At 36.3% G+C, this 17,500-nt stretch overlaps 1 protein-coding gene across 1 annotated transcript in view; it reads left to right on the top strand.

Moving 5' to 3' along the window:
* ctrip (E3 ubiquitin-protein ligase ctrip) overlaps nucleotides 1-17,500 on the top strand; it is a 113,639-nt gene that overhangs the window by 50,964 nt on the left and 45,175 nt on the right. The window contains 5 exon segments of the mRNA XM_068389555.1: nucleotides 13-960; nucleotides 4,528-4,703; nucleotides 7,312-7,465; nucleotides 7,999-8,098; nucleotides 9,409-9,686. Coding sequence (XP_068245656.1) covers nucleotides 13-960; nucleotides 4,528-4,703; nucleotides 7,312-7,465; nucleotides 7,999-8,098; nucleotides 9,409-9,686 — 1,656 coding nt within the window.

A 17,500-nucleotide genomic window follows, 5' to 3' on the forward strand; every position in this document is an offset into this window, starting at 1 on the left:
CTGATATCTTAGTGACCTCTGAGAGATGCTCTCCACAACACAGTAAGTCTCTTTGCAATCAAATAACAAATATTGAAGGGAATGAAGACAGCAGAATACCAGCTCGTAACAGTTGTTCTCGGAAACCTGTCGATGAAATTTTTAAACCACTGCCAGTTATCGTGAGAAGTGAATTGCATGCGAAGAGAGAGGTAATTCATTTGGAATGGAAGACTGCTACCTCAAATAGTGTTCAAAGCAATACTTCCAAGGCCACAACGAAGGGAAGCCAAAAATCTCGGCAAGCTATAAGAAAGAAATTTGAAGAAGAATTGCCTTCCAATTTTCAGGATTTGAATTCCAGAAAGAAAAATGTTACATCTAGAAACGGGAAAGATAATGGCAACAAGAGGGCATTAAGTCTTTTTTGTAGTTGTAAGAAAGCTAATGGGCCAGGGAAAAAATCTATAAAATGTGACTTAAGCCAATGTATTGATGAAGATGAGAACAGGCAACTAGAAACACGAGCTCTAGATCTAAGAAAAACAGTTTATTCAGATCACGCTGGGAATTGCCAAATAAGGAAGAGTTCTAAATGCACGGCTCCTCAAAGGAAAACTGAAAGTAATATTAACGATAGGAAAAACATCACCAAAAACTTCAACCAATCTAGGGATGTTAAAGGAAAAGCCCCTCTTAATGGAAAGATAGTAGTTAAAAGAACAGTTGATACTAACAGGAAAGCAGATATAAGGCCTTCCAAGACTTTAGTTGTTAAACTGCAGAGAAATAATGAAAGAGGTGATTCAAAAGGGACGATAAAAATAGGCTCTTGTGGAGATTCACCCAAACCTTGTATAATGGATCAAGAAAGCCCATCTAGTCCCAGATATTCTTCAAATGTTGATGGCAATACAGGGTACACTGATAACTTGAGTTTGAATGAAACAAGTGGAAGTTCCAGAGAATTTGACAGCTATAGTAAGTTTTTTTTTTACAGAATAATTTCCCAAAAAGTAATTCTAAATTTAGTACAGTATCTAACAAATTATAAGTAGATGTAGATGAACAGTAGTTTTCTAAGGCTTTTGGTGCAAGTCAGTTCTCAGAAAGAAGGTATATTTTTTCTTATATACAATTGAGAATTTAAAATGTGTACAGTATGGTTTAGTATCCATCAATTCAAAGTGTGACTTGAAAAATCTTTAATTTCTGATGATAAGGTTATCTTATCAGCACAAGCTAATATTTCGTATCTGCTGATGTATTATGGTAGCAGTCATGATGCGCTGTGTATTTCAGAAACTTGATAATAACACAGGCATTATAAACTTCCATAATTAGAATATCCAGGTTTGGTGGAATTACCAGTAAATTAAAATTGACAACTATTTAAAATATGGTAGTTTGATAGAATTTATAGATTATTATTAATAATTGTTCATGTAGGTAAGACATTAGTTTATGTGAGTAGTTTATTGTTCATGTAGAAATGACTTAACACTTGTATTATATGGGTACTGATTTTAATGGCAATGTATCACTGGTATTTACTCCTGTAGGTATGGTTCATGGTTCTACATCAAAAGACATTATTCACTGGTTACGTTTGCTTTTTTTCACAGACTTATCACACTCACAAAGCTTATAAAATCGTGATTGGTTGCTTGATGGCGGTTTTGACACTTTATTTGGAATTAATATATTATAATCTAACTTGGTTTATTTATTGATACTACTTATTTCATTGTTAGTCGCAAACTAAACAAAATAGATTTTTATCCATACAGAAGTCCGAATTTACACTGTACGTTTCTGAATATAAAAGAAATTGTCGAAATTAGGCCAAGTTCAGCAAGTCTTATGCTTGTAGTTTCATGCTGGTAGGTCTGAATGAAGGAGAATTGTTTGGCAGAGTAAAATCATGTTTAACACAACTTATTTTTACATACAAACCCATTTTATATATATATATATATATATATATATATATAAATATTATATATATAGAGAGAGAGGGGGGACTCTACTGTGTAAGGCTACTATTCATGGAGAATCTGCAGTACAACCTTTTATAGGGTTGTTTTGATGAAGTTTCTCCTACTATGTCAGGTGTTGAGGGATTTTAGTAATATCCTTCTATTTTTTCTGGTCTGGTAGCCATGAGTTGTTACTTTAGCCATCATCGGTCTAATAACTTATCATGTGCCAACAGAAGCCACATAGCAGTTATAGATATGCAGCCACTCCATATATTTGTAGTTTGTCTACAGTTGCCAGAGCTTTTGTCTATTCCATATGTAATAGAACGGATAGCTAGAACAAAATTAGGTCAGGGCATGAGTAATATTTTTCTAAATGTATTACAGAGGGTAGCAGTATTTAAATTAAGTAAATATTCTTTTCAAGTCCTTCATTTCCTGGTGGTTTATATGCATTTGTTTTAAAACTCTCAAACTGAGAAATTTACTGCTTGTGGAGCTTCTGAGAGTGAATCACCCCAAACTTCTAGCATATATTTAGTTTGGGAAGAGCAACAACTTTACAGTTATCTCAGAATTATGGGATTACTATCCAAACATTCAATTATTCTTTATATGATATGCGCAATTGAAATAGTCTGCAATATGACCACTTTTTTATATAATGGGTATAGAATTGTAATACCAAAGAAAATTCAACATTTTAGACAAATATTTTGAAAATTTTAGATAATTAATTTTCAATGAAATTTTGAAAAGAAAAATAAAGCCTGCCTCCAAACTGTCTTTTTGTGTTCTCTTATTGGAAGGAATAGAGCATTATCTGTTTGTTAGGAGTTTCACATTTTCTGGGGATTGCTGCCTGTCAATTTGATCTATGTAGGTCTCGTGAACCTCATACAAATTTATTATTTTTTAAAATGAATGTATCGTAGTATTACACACTTTCGAACAATGACCACAATCAGCAGTCATGACTTTGCCTTTAGAATGGAACACACAAGTATTGGAGGGAAAAGTCTACCAATAAAAGCTGGGGATAAAGGAAAAGGAAGGTAAAAAGAAATAGCCTAAAGGGCAATTGTGACCAGATCAAAGCTAATCATTCTGATTGATGACTGTTTAATATCCCTAACCATTCTTTTAATAAATGGTAAATTTTTATAAAATAAATTTAACTATAAATGCTAAGTATACCCATTTTTAGGCAGTTTCAATGTTTCAAAGTACAAAGTCAATGTTTTATATCCAGTCTTTGAATTGATGAAACTAATTAAATCCATGGATACATATTGGATAAATTAATCAGTTGCCCTAATCCCTGTATATAAAGAGAATGCAGTTCAACATTGACATTCAAACTTATTTTATGTGAATAACTCCTGTGAATGGTAAAACTATGAATCTCGAGGTTTGGAAATAGTGATTTTTTTCAATCTTTCAATTTATCTTGTTATACATTTAAAAAAGAAATGCAATATAGTCGATAAGATTTTAAAGTTTATTCCTGAGCAAATGGACAATTTTGTCAGCATTACAAAATTCTGAAATCCTGTTTCATGGGTCTGGCTAACCAAAAATGATACTGTAGTTGAAAAGTTAAGTATTCTGTGAGTAAGACAGACGATGCGCGTGCACACACATACACACACAGCTCTTTAGTGTTATATATGCATATTTGGAGTAGCATATAATTGATATTGTTGAATTTGTATTCCAGTTTTCATCAATGTGGTTGTTTTGTAGTTTTATTTTTTGTCTCATAATAGTCACTATTTATCTTCTAGATTTAAGAAAATTCTAGTCTAGCTACATAAAAGTAATTATAATTGTAGAAAGTCATCTTTTTTTTTTTTCTATTTGATTTGGAAGCTGTAGGTAACTTAATTTACAATCAAGAAAATTGTGCAAGCATTATATATTTTTGTATTAATGTTTTATATAATACATTTTCTTACATTGATCTTTTCTAAAATGAATCTAATCCATAGTGACATATTGCCTTGTACTTTATTCTAAATACAATTTGGCAATTAAATTTTGTATGGGTATTATAAGTAGAAGATATGGTATATGGTAATTAATAGGGGTTAAAATTCTTTATCTTCAATAGTTGTATCGTGTGTTCACTGAGACAACTCCTTGTAAGAAAGTTTCAGAAATAGTTGTAAACTTTATACCCCAGTGGAAAATTGTTAGCTTGACTTCCATAATCATTCTGAAGGCTAGCTGCATCATCTTGGGTCTATTAATGTCTTGAAAAGATGCTCAAAGATCTGCATAATAATCACAAACAGGTTATTATTAGTTGTCATAAAATGTGAATTTTTAATTTACCATAACTAGATCTATGCTGTTGCTCAGTGATGTTTTATGGGAATTTTAAAGTTGAGTAAATTTTTTTTTACATTTCCTCTTGATGACAGCCTGTTAAATTCTTTTCTTTTTTGTAAGAATTTGGTATACTTATAAATAATTGAGGTTCTGAAACCATATTAATCTCGATTTAGTATATTATGTATATGATTTTATCTTTCTGTGGAATATTGTATTACTCTTGTTTCAGACACAGAAAAGTCGCCTGGGGGTGGAGGGATACTGAAATCATATCCTCTTCGAAATCGATTACGTCTAAGTGACGGCGGCGGTGGTGGCGGAGGAGGAGGTGGAGGTGGAGGTGGAGGTGGAGGGAGTGGGATTAATCCACTAAGTGCTGGAAGGATAGAGCATCAACAAACTCAAGTAAGTTCACATTTTAATATCAAGTTCAGTATCTATCAGAGGGATGATTCTTAGTCACTAGTTGTTTTACAATGTCATGTTTTTCTCTCTCTCTCTCTCTCTCTCTCTCTCTCTCTCTCTCTCTCTCTCTCTCTCTCTCTCTCTCTCTCTCTCTCTCTCTCTCTCTCTCTCTCTATTTTTTTTATTTGTGTAATTGGGCTTGTTTCAGACTGCATTGTTTAAATACACATAGAGTTTTTGGAAGAAACAAACATATTTCTTGTTTCCATATCAATAGAATTTCTTATATAGAAAAGTGAAAATTTTTTCAATAACATAAGAAAGTTATTGAAAATTATCTCTAGGATAGTACCACATTGGATTTACTCGGTCTGTATCTATGGCCACGTATTTAGTGAAATGTGGAAGGAGTTGAGTTAAAGACTAATATATATATATATATATATATATATATATATATATATATATATATATATATATATATATAATTTGTGTGTATATATATATATATGTATTATTCTTTACAAACTCTGTATTAAGATTAATTCAGACAATATATTGGAAAATAATGATTAAAATGGATTAAGAATAAGAAATAAGGAGGTGTATAAGGGTACACCAGAATAAGAAAGTATATTAGGAATAAAAATATATTATAAGGAATGTTGAAAGAAAACATAAATAGCAGTAATGAAAAAGTTGGAAAGTGGGAGAAAACTGTTTTCAGTTACTAGATTTCATTTACCAGCTGTTCCCCTTCAACTACAATCTAATCTTAAGTACAAGTTTTACCCCTTTGCAAGGTTATGTATTTTATTTCTGGCCAGCATTTAATTTTTAATCTCCAAGTTGAGACTAAGTTTTGAGTCCACATTAGTTACGAGTCCACATTAGTTACATTACAAATGTAAATGTCTATAACCCTTTTACCCCCAATGGATGTACTGGTACGTTTCACAAAACTCATCCCTTTACCCCCATGGACGTACTGGTACTTTCTTGCAAAAAACTGCGGTTTACATTTTTTTTTTTTGCATATTTTTTAGAACTTTATGAGAAACTTCAGGCATTTTGCAAAAGAATGAGACCAACCTGACCTCTTTATGATGAAAATTAAGGCTGTTAGAGCAATTTAAAAAATATTTATTGCAAAATGTGCTTGAAAAAAAAAAGTGCCTGGGGGTTAAGGGTTGGAAAGTTCCAAATATCCTGGGGGTTAAGGGTTGGAAAGTTCCAAATATCCTGGGGGTAAAAGGGTTAAGCTGTGAAAAATTTGATTTATATTAGTTTCTGAGTAAGTTACTTAAAATTACCAAGATATTCTTTATTCCCTTTTAAGGACTTGCGGTGGTTATAATTTACATGCTGTATCACTATAAGGTACAAAAACTACTGTGAACATATTTTTGTTCGTGGTGTACCAATTTTCGTGGTCTTCGTGGGTGGGTGAATCCACGAATTTAAAAATCCAACGAAAATTTTTATACTCTGTCAGACTTTGGTACTGTATTGAACTTTGACACATTCGATTTGTGTTGGTGACCTACATTTTCTAAACCATTGTGGATTACTAATTATTTTTATTTGTTATTGTGAATGTTTTATTTCGGTATGTACTATAATAATTATTTTTTTTCTTTTGTAGGTTTAGTCATTTTCATAGATCACTACAGTTTTTTTTATATTTTTTTTCTAATTTATATATTGAATTTTTTCATATATTTTCTGAATAAAAACAAAATTAATATCATTGTTTTTTATTACATATTTTTTTTAATATTTTCATCAATAAATAACAATCCGTTACATAACAAAAATAGTATTAGCTACTAATATGCATTAAACAAGACATGTTTTCAGCACTACACATAAAAAACTTTAAATATAATAAAAATTGTTTTTCAAACCACAAAACATTTCCTGGATGCCATGGCAACCCCATTGTCAACAGCATATCTGGCAATCTTAGCGCGGGTCTCTTGATCGTAAGTGTTGTAATCACCCCTCTTTCTTTTGCGCGAGTTTTGTGTCTGCTTATTTATGATGTTGACTGCATCGTTAGCTGCCTGGACCAGCAGAGCATCCTGGTTTGATGTGCAGTCTGCTGGGTTTGGTAGGCCTGGTGTAGTAGGTTCTTTGGTCTTGACAGAGCCAGTTTTACACCACTGCGTTAACGACATGTTTGAATGTGATATGCCTATTAACTATCTCGTCTTTGTTTAAAGTCTGTTAATTACCACTGAGTAATAACAAAAGATTTTGAGTAATGTTTTAGCTTGGGATACTCTATTAGAAGAACTTGGGTAGTTCTGTAATTTTCTTTTTTGGCGGCGACATTATAACCATACAAATTTGTAGTGATAAGTAATCCCTTAATTAGTATCAATTATTAAGACTTTTAACAATGGATAAAAGCAATGCATTGCAAATGAACACTATCATAATTGGGGTTCAACTAATAACCAAAAAGGATGATGTTTCAAAACGGAAATCCACGAATTTATGAATCCACGAACCAACATTTTTTTTATAAAACAACGAAAATTGGTACCAACGAACAAAAATACGTTCACAGTAATAACTTTCCTTTTTTATCATTTCATCACAGTCGCAATCATTGCCGTCATCACCTTCATCGCAAGGCGTTCAGTTTCTAACAGAGACCATCAGGAGATTAAGAGAGTCGAGAAGGTCAACGCAGGAGCAACCAACTCCATCTAGCAAAAGAAACACAATTCAAAAGGATTCAAGACAGTCTGCAGGTATGAAACACAAAATTTATTATTTGAATATGAAATAACTCCTGGAATACTTTTTGTAAGTTGATTCAAGTTAGATTGTAGTCTGAAGCATTTTCTATTTTTATAGTAATTCTGTCAGCCTAAAAAATGTTTTTTCTATATATTATAAATTTTCTTAAGACAGTGCTTTGTAATAGGGATAGGTTTTCAGTAAAAGTGATGGTAGTTAACACAATCTTTTCCTTATTCTCAGTTGCCTATTTCCTTCCCTGAACAAGATACAGTAAGCTAAATTAACGGGCATAATGTAAAAATTGTTAACATAATCTTCCTCCCAGTCGTTCTTGTATTATTAGTTTCCCATTTTGTTTTTTATTTAATGTTTTTTCCCTACAGTTCACTGCTTAAACCTTAGGAAACAAAGCATTTATCAATAACATACCCCATAGCAGTTTATTCATCTGTGTAGTAAATGAAAACTGCTATTTGTGATTCAAGATAACTGTTTATGCCCATCTCTATTTGGTTGTAATTACTTAATTCTCTCATGATAGGAACCTGGAAGAGAACTCACGGTACCAAAAAATCCCCTTTATCTTCTAAACGTAGCAGTCGTAGTAAAATCAACAACACGGGGTCGTGTGCTAGTAGCAGGTTAGTAACTGAGGTTGTGAATTATGTATTTGTAGTATGACTTGTTTTGCAATATCAGAAATATTTTCCTGTCATCTCTCTTCATCAATGGCTTGTTAAAGAGTACCCAACATGGATCAACGCATGCTTGTATAGTTTTCGATATAGTACATTCATATCTCTAGCTCATACATTGTAATGGTACCAATTTATACTGAATGACAGATTTTATATAAAATTCATAATGGTATTGCCTCTCTCCATCTACATCCAATCAGTAGTATGTGTGGTTTTCTATGATCAGTCTTAATATGTGATTGTAAGTGAAGAAAATATAATGAAAACTTGTGAATAAGTGGGGTGGAAGAGAAAAGATTAAAAATTTTCATGGTTCTGGGAGTTAGAGGCAGGGCTAAGATAGGAAAGGTGGGGAACTTAGGTTTGGTAGGAGCTGTATAAAAAGTTTTGAAAAGAAAAAATTCAATGTGTGTAATAGTAATACATAACTTTTCAAGAAAGGAAAGGTTATTGTTAAACCTTTATGGAATGTACGTAGATGGTGAAAGAAAGTGGAAGGTGTTGACATGGATTGTATGCACAATATTCTGAATGTGTTGTAAGGGTTTTTTTGATAACTTTAAAATTGTAATATGCGAGTTGAAAAGGTCTATTGGTGTTTGGCTTGGAACTATGGTGAGAAGGAACAAAGGCAGATATGTTTGCAAGTTGTGGATGAAAGGGAAGGATATAAAGTGTTTGATATATGGTGGCATTAGTGTAGGAACCTTAGGGTCATAATGTTCAGGAGCCAACTTTGTTCGTTCTTAATAATAATAGAGAAAGGGGTTGCCTTTAGGTCGTCTTTTTAAGTATTGGAAATGGTTACTGTAGTTTTTTTTCCTGGAAAAGTTGTTTGTAGTATCCACAAAAGGCTCTTAGCAGTATCAATGGTGCTTAAGATGTGCATGATATTGCAAAGAAGATTTATATCCGAGTCTGTAAGGCATTTGCTCAGAAAGTCGTTACTTTGACCACGGAACATTCATAAGTAGATGTTTAGGTTATTTTTTTTGGGGGGGGGATTTGACGGTTATGCTGTTGTATGTGTGTCCTTATCAAAATAAGTACTGTAATTTGAGAATCTACTTTGAGGCTTAGGTTATTTAAAAAATGTAATGTGTTTAGGTTCTTGTGGGCAAGCTTCAATTAAAGAAAATATTTGAAAAGTGTATATCATATTACTATTATGACAATTTCTGTATGAATTTACATATGATATTTTATCCTTGCATTTTGGAAGAAATATCCTAATAGAAATATTTATATCTCAGCCAGCACTCATCGAGAGGGTGCAGTAAGGTGACCTTTGGTAGCAGTGGCTCCGGCATGTCTGGGTCACATGGTGGACACGAGGGTTCATCGACATCTTCATCAGGTCCTCCACAGGCATCTCCTCATGGTGCTTGTTCCACTGGTGGAGGTCAAGGTACAGCCAGCGCTGCTGGCTTGCCTTCGACCACCACCACAGCCTCCGCCACTCTTCATGCTGCTCCATCAACCTCCACAACATCAGGGCTGCTACCAACTGCTTCTCTTGCTACTCTTGGAGGTATGTGTCTTGTTTGCAATACTTCCCATTGTCTGTAATATTAATGTTATGATAGCCTCGGTAAAATGGGAAAATTTATGAACGTAGGTCTAATAATATTTCATCCACACCATTGATAAAGCTGCTGTGTTGAGTTGATAGTTTTACTTCGTTTTGTAAGTTACTTCAAGAATAGTAGGTTTTTAGATTTTTTGCACTATATTAATTTTGAAGAAGCTCATATGGGAAGGAATTACTTGCTGGGTTAAGTTGCTTGTACATTATCTAGAACTGGTGTCCTCTTATTAATGTTGGGCTTAGCTTGTGATGAACTAATTTTAAAGTTTTACTGCAATTAGTAAAACTTATGTAAAATTTCTTCTGTAAAATAAATTTGTGCAGTGTTTGTAACAGTGATTGTTTGCTGTAGAGTAAAATTCTTCTCGGGTACCCTTGATGTTGGAGAAATGTTAGCAAAGTGAGGTAGCAAATATTCTTTCTGTCTATGAATCCTTTCTTTAGATCTGGACTTTTTTAACGAAGTCTTGGTAGTCACAGAAATTTGTTTCTTTGGTGAAAGGCCTTTACCTTTTAGTTGTTTGAAACTCGTCCTAATTTTACTTGGACTTTGAGCATTTTATTTGTCTGAGGGCTTAGGTGACATCTTTCTCTTGTGGATTTTGTTGACTGTAAGTAGTGATTTGAGGTTATATTTTATTGTGGTAGTTGCTGGGGTACTTTTCATTGTTCGTGCTTTTCATGTTTGAGAATATTACCAGTTTTTATTGTACCATACACAAGGCTACTATGGATAATCTCATAGTACAGTTTGATTGTTTGAATTACTAGAATGTTTAAGAAATTTGTAAATTTACAGACAGTAAAGTTAAGCTTGCTGGGATGTAGGCTTAAGGTGGGTATTTTGTCATTGCTGTTATATATAATACAGTATGATATGTGTTTGTACAGTATAGACATACAGTATTTGTATATATTCAGCATATTTGTTTAATGAATTGAGCAACTTGAACTTTGTGTAAAATTATGAAGTAGCCAGAATAGGGAATAATGCCACAGAAGTTGTGCTTTTTAATTTTTCTTGATTGCTTTATTAGTGTGCTACATATAATTGAGCTTTTTGTAGTCTTAAATCTCATACTGAATTAACCGCTCGTCATTTTTGGTTAAAAAAAAAAAAAATACATGGTTCGTGTACATGCTAAGTAATTTTTCTCCATTTTACAATGACACATTTGCTTTGATTAGTTAGTGATGGATGGAGCAGGTGCATTTGGCTTTTTTAGTTTGATTTGCATGCCTTTTTCTAACATGAGTATTGAAGCTTTTGCTTGTTTTTGTTGTCAGTGCATAATAAATTTTTGGCATAGGTTTATTGACAAAAATATTTTTTGTAAGTGGTAAGAATTACACACTTAATTTGTGAGTGCTCCTTTTGTGTTTAGAAAATGTATTTCTATTCTATGAAGTTGACTCATTTTATTTTCCAGAATGTTAAAACATTATATGAAAGGAGTTTTATTTTTCTCCTGAGGTGTGTGTATATATATTTGTTTCGATATAAATACCTCCCACGTCTTAATAGATACGAATACTCTATCGCGTCTCTACCGACCAGAGATTTTCCCTTCCCCCAGGCCACCACCCCCTTGATCCCCCTAACCCCTTCACACTGGTGTTACCCTGATCTCTCGTTTCCCAGCATGCCCTAAGGGTAAATTTGGGCCTGCCTTCCATATAAACAAAAACCATTCTCTCTCTCGTTGTGGTGTCGACGTCACGTCCCGCTTACTATCGTCAGAGTTTTCCTTTGTAACCTTGTGTTTGTTATAATGCGTGGATCTCGACTATGGATCCTGTGCGAGTGGAACGTCGTTGCCCAGGAGTTAGTGGAAAGTTATGTGCTGCTTTTCTTTCCCACATGGAAGTAGATCCCCACGTGTTGTGTACCTCACGTCTGGGCCGTGAACGCTCTCATAACGACAAGTGTGATGAGTGTGTGGGCTGGAGTGATGTCCAGTGGGCCACCAAAAAGAAGGAAAGCCAAGAGGGATAAGTCGCCCTCGAGGAAGGGCAGTGGTTCGCGCCCTTCCTCGGCCTGTTCGTCTTTGCCTATTGTTGCATAGTGGAACCATCTTCTTGACCTTTTTTTCACCAGGGAGGTCCAGAGTTGTGCTGCTCGGCCAGCGGATGAACAATTTCCCCACTCGGAGGCCCCTTGCGGTAACCACGTGACCAAACCTGCCATTCTGCCGATAGAATGGTGAGGATATTTGGACCCAGTTGGTCCTAGGAGCCGCCAATCCTCCACTTGGTGTGGCCTTACGGTCGGTTACCCGTCACCAGGAACCGGTTCCTTAGTCCCCCCCGCGGAAGCGGTTACCAGGGACCGGTTCCTCAGTCCCCCCGCGACGGCATTCGGCAACCGATCTGACTTCTTGGAAACGAGGGGCCTTTTCAAGCACACCCAGGACTCCATTCAGGTTCCCGCTTAGGGATCCGTTCCCAGGTTGGGGAGCCTTGGAGCCATTCCTCCTAACCCCCTGGGAAGACTTTTCCCCTGCGGACAACCAGGTTTTCTCACCCAAGCGCTGAGAAAGAACAAAGGGCCATTCAAAGAGCCACCACCCTTCAAGGACCCGCTCTTACTACTCCGGGTCTTCTGACCACGCTCCAGAGCCGAAGAGAAGGGGAGCCGCACAGGGCTCCCTCAGAAGGGAGACATGAACGATCCCCAAACCTATGCCAGGGTTCTTCGATAGGGTCTCACGGGGCTGGTGAGGGTTTCTCGGAGTTGGGCTCCCAGGACCACCAAGAGGACGAGGTGTTGGAGAAAGTGTCATCCTTCCTGAGGGTGTTGGGCTTAATTAGGAGGCTCAACAACCTGCCTGAACCTCCTCCAATGCATGGCTGACCCCACGACACTGGCCTGGAACGCTGGTTCGGAGCCCTTAGGGAGGCATGACCTTCCCTGGTTTTCCCTCTCTCGTTGGACATCAGGCAGCGGCTCCGGAGGATCTCCATCGCCAACGCAGAACCGAAAGGATTGAACTGGCCCCGCAGCCTACCAAAGCTGTTACTGTTACTGGAGGAGAAGCAGTCTGTTCTATACTCCGGAAGGGACCTCCCAGGGACATCAGCCTTTGGAGAGGATCTTGGCTGCCCTGGCCCCGGCTCCACGGAGGATTGGCTGTCAGGAGGGACCGTGGGCTTTGCTGTCCAGGAGGAGCAAGCCATGGAAGCAGTTACATGGTCCGCAGGGTACGCGGCTTCGTGATTCGACCTCTGGTCCACAGCCCTAGTGTCCTTGGCCTTGAAGAATGACGTGAGGAAAGACCAGGCTAGAGAGCAGTTCCTGGAGTTAGCGGTCTCGGGGTCGCGTCTGTAGCCGTTTTGGCGGGACAGTCTTACACTGCGGCGTCAAACTCAGTCCTTTGAAGGATGGACGTAGTATTTTATAGGTTGCCTAGGCAACTCATGGACAGGGAACCGAGGGCTCTAAGGGATGCCCCTAACGCCAGGGAGGCTGTCTTCCCGGAGGACATGGCAGAGGCCCTAGAAAAGTGGAGTCAGGAGAGGCACGATGCGATGCTCCTCAGGGACCCCGCATCTAAGTCGGGTGTTTTGGCGCGTCCTCTATGCCGCCCCCGTGAGTACTAAACGTCCTGGGCCCAGTCAAGTGGCCGGCCTCCTATGCCTCCAACTGTAGATCCGTCCTCATTCCGGTGGGCCCCTTCGACACAGCCCCCTCGGGAGGACTCAGAGATCAGCCTCTGGAGGCAGTAAGAGTAGGGCCCCAACCAACAGAGGGGCACGTGGCTCCTGATTCTTTAAGAAGTAGGGGGCTAGGCCTGTCTCCCCGACACCCTACAGGGGTAGGGGGATGCCTTAATGCAAGGTGAAGGAATTGGGCAATGGAAGGGGCAGACCAGTGGACGGTTCAAGTGTAGAGGGACGGCTATCGCATCCCCTTTAATGGCCCCACGCTTCCTTTGGTATCGGGACTCGAGGTTACCCCCCTACACCCTAAGGAAGGCACACGGCGGAGAGCCTTAGAGGGGAGGTTCAGGACCTCTCCAAAAGGACCATGCAGGCGGCACCCTCCGAACAGTCGGGCTTCTTCAGCCGCCTGTTCCTATGTAAAAGTGAGTTCACGCCATGAATTGCGAATGAGAATAATGAAACGGAAATGAGAGATGAAAATGTTGAATATCTAACGGATATAGATATTAATGAAGCAGATATTGTGCAAGTTATAAGCGAAATTGAAAATGGATCGGCGGCCGGACCAGATGGAGTTCCAGCGATTTTGTTAAAAAAAACTGCGCGCACTATCATGAAGCAGCTTGCAATACAGCTAATACAGCGTAGATATGAGCAAGATATAGGTTAAACATAAATCGGCTTATTCAACCCCTATTTTCAAAAGTGGATCAAGACTAGAGGCAAGCAATTATAGATCTGTTAGTCTAACATCACATATTATGAAAGTGTATGAAAGGGTAATAAAAAAGAAAATAATGAATCATTGGGTTAAAAGTAATATGTTTAATATAGGTCAACACGGTTTTGTGCCCGGAAAAAGTACACAAACCCAACTGATAGCACACTATGAAAACATATACAAATCATGCTAAATGAAAAAGAGACAGATGTGATCTATCTAGATTTTGCAAAAGCCTTTGACAAGGTAGACCACAATATATTAGAGAAAAAAATAAGAAAGCATAATATTGTGGGAAAGATAGGAAAATGGGTAAAAGAATTTCTGCAAAACAGAAAACAGATAGTGGTTGCAAATGACGAGAAATAGATGAAGATCAGGTAATATCTGGCGTGCCACAAGGTAATGTATTAGGTTCACTGCTGTTTGTTGTTATGATCTCAGGCATAGACTGTGATGTTAAAGACTCCGTAGGGAGAAGTTTCGCCAATGAGACAAGAATAAGTAGAGAAATTACTTGTGATGCAGATAGGAACTCGCTACAAAGAGATCTAAACAAAATATATGAATGGGCGGAGAGAAATAGGATGGTATTTAACTCCGGTAAATTCTAATCGATAAACTATGGAAACAGAAGGAATGGTATGTGCATACAGGGGACCTAATAATGAGACTCGCAAACAAGGAAGCAATTAAAGACCTTGGTGTAATGTTAAACAGGAATATGTTATGCAACAACCAAATAGCAACACTGTTGGCTAAATGTAAAGCAAAAATGGGAATGATATTCAGACTCTTTGAAACAAGAAAATCTGAACACATGATTATGCTTTACAAATCTTATGTACGTAGTATACTAGAGTACTGCAATATGATAAGGTACCCACACTACCAAAAGGATATTGCACAGAGAGAGAGAGAGAGAGAGAGAGAGAGAGAGAGAGAGAGAGAGAGAGAGAGAGAGAGAGAGAGAGAAAGCACACACACACACTACTGTGTATGGAGAATCTGCAGTACAACCTTTTATAGGGTTGTTTTGATGAAGTTTCTCCTACTGGGTCAGGTGTTGTTGAGGGATTTTAGTAATATATGTACTAAACAATAAATATGATAGGTTATAAGACATTGGTGCTTATGTAATATTAACTGTATAGAGGAAAATATGTACTAAACAATAAATATGATAGGTTATAAGACATTGGTGCTTATGTAATATTAACTGTATAGATGGTTTGAATAAGTTAAGAAATGGTATTAACAATGCTTTGTTATTGTATTCGTACGCTCATATTCTTGAGAGCGAGAGCTAGACATCAGCTGATCTGATCACAGCCAAAAGTTGAACAAAAATAAGTCAGCAATACTTTATTTATAAAACATTTCCGAAATTTAAAACACAAGTACAGGGTTTTCTTAAGGCACAATTAACTATTTAAATAGTAGCAATTTTCTAGAATAAAGTGAAGTTTCCTAAAAATAGTGGTTTGCTGACGAAATCGGATGTCATATTTTAAGCTACGATTGAAATGGATTTATACTCGGTATAATTTTTTTTTGTTTTATCTTTAATTGACGCTTTTTAATAAAACCTATTTTGGGTTCTTCATCCACAGTATATGTAAGTATTGTATAACACCAGAGAGAGAGAGAGAGAGAGAGAGAGAGAGAGAGAGAGAGAGAGAGAATCAGCTGTTGTAATCGAATGTCATGTTTTTGTTTTTTGTACCACTTGAAGCGAGGAAATGATCACCGCAACTAATAATAGTCATGTTAATTTCATTCTTAAACTCAGGTTGTAATATGTGAACTAAGATTTTATTTCTTACACGCATACAGAGAGAGAGAGAGAGAGAGAAGAGATTTGCGTCTCTCTCTCTCTCTCTCTCTCTCTCTCTCTCTCTCTCTCTCTCTCTCTCTCTCTCTCTCTCTCTCTCTGGAGAGAGGATTTTATAATTACACCTTGTACTATACAAAACAAATAATTGTAAAGCATATCTATACTGTTTAGAAAATGACAAAATATTGCCGACTTGTTACCGAAATTTACGCTATTCACTGACGATAAACGAACCCAGCCTACGTGTGAAAACCTTGAATACCCACAGGGAAAACTAAAGCTTTTATATATTCTATACTAAATAAAAATAATGCTTGAATATACCTTCATTAACAATACCATTAAAATTATCGAAAGGTTAGAGAAAGATAAAGATTGCCGAGAATTTAACCACAATCCTGTTTACATTTTGTCAGCTGGATTCGCATAGTTAAAAGTTGATTTCATTGTTGATATGGAATTTTATCCTTAAATAGGCTATTTATTATGAAATTATGTTAATAAAATGTAAGATAAATATCGTTTTTTAACATTTATTATCAAGCACTGTATTTAGGGCTACCAATATACCTTAAAAGACAATAGATTTGATATATTTTGTAGTGCTTGACTTACAGACTTTGAACAGCTTTGCAGAAACAATTTTTTTTTTTAAACTACCGACCGTATAAATGGGGAATCGCATAATTCGAACACTCATAATTCGGGACCCTACTGTATATATATATATATATATATATATATATATATATATATATATATATATATATATATATATATATATATATATATATATATATATACAGACAGTCCCCAACTTACGAACACAATAGGGACCGAGAGTCTGTTCGTAAGTCGTTTTGTTCGTAAGTCGTTAGTGTTAAATTTTGCTCTGGAGTAAGCGTAACCTAACTCAGATGTTTACGATTTTCAGCAGTAGAAGTCAACAAATAGCCCCATTTCATATAAAATAGGTTATTACAAATATTTTACTTTATCATATTACAGTAGTCTGTATAATACTGTAAAGTTCAGTACAGTATGTTGTTTTATTATCCTCTACTGCACACTACATAATAATATGCACTGCATTTCTGAATCAGCTGACTTCAAGTAAAATCGTAGTAAATATAGTGTACTGTACATTTAGTACAGTACTGTACATTTAGTACAGTACTGTACATTAATTCCTTTTTAAATAAATGTACTGAAAGATATTTTATTGTTCCATTACCCAATTTTTTTGCTAGAAACTTTCGTAAACAAGCGGCCATTTGCATTATGTACTGTACTGTAATGTTTACCTTTTCACGCTTATCAAATCAGCTGACTTGTACCGTACTGTATTTACTGTATGTAACAGTACTGTGCATTTAACTGCTTCATGGTTGTTTTGGTATTGTTAAATAAAATGCAGAAGGTTAGTTTACTGAATTGTTTTATTTCAATTTTGACCGACTGAATCATTCTTTGTAGAGTATACGTCACGTATCTTGTGACGTCATGTATTTGGCGGAAGCGCGCTGACAAACCGAA

The sequence above is a fragment of the Palaemon carinicauda genome, chromosome 1, assembly GCF_036898095.1.
Source record: "Palaemon carinicauda isolate YSFRI2023 chromosome 1, ASM3689809v2, whole genome shotgun sequence".
Lineage (NCBI taxonomy): Eukaryota > Metazoa > Arthropoda > Malacostraca > Decapoda > Palaemonidae > Palaemon > Palaemon carinicauda.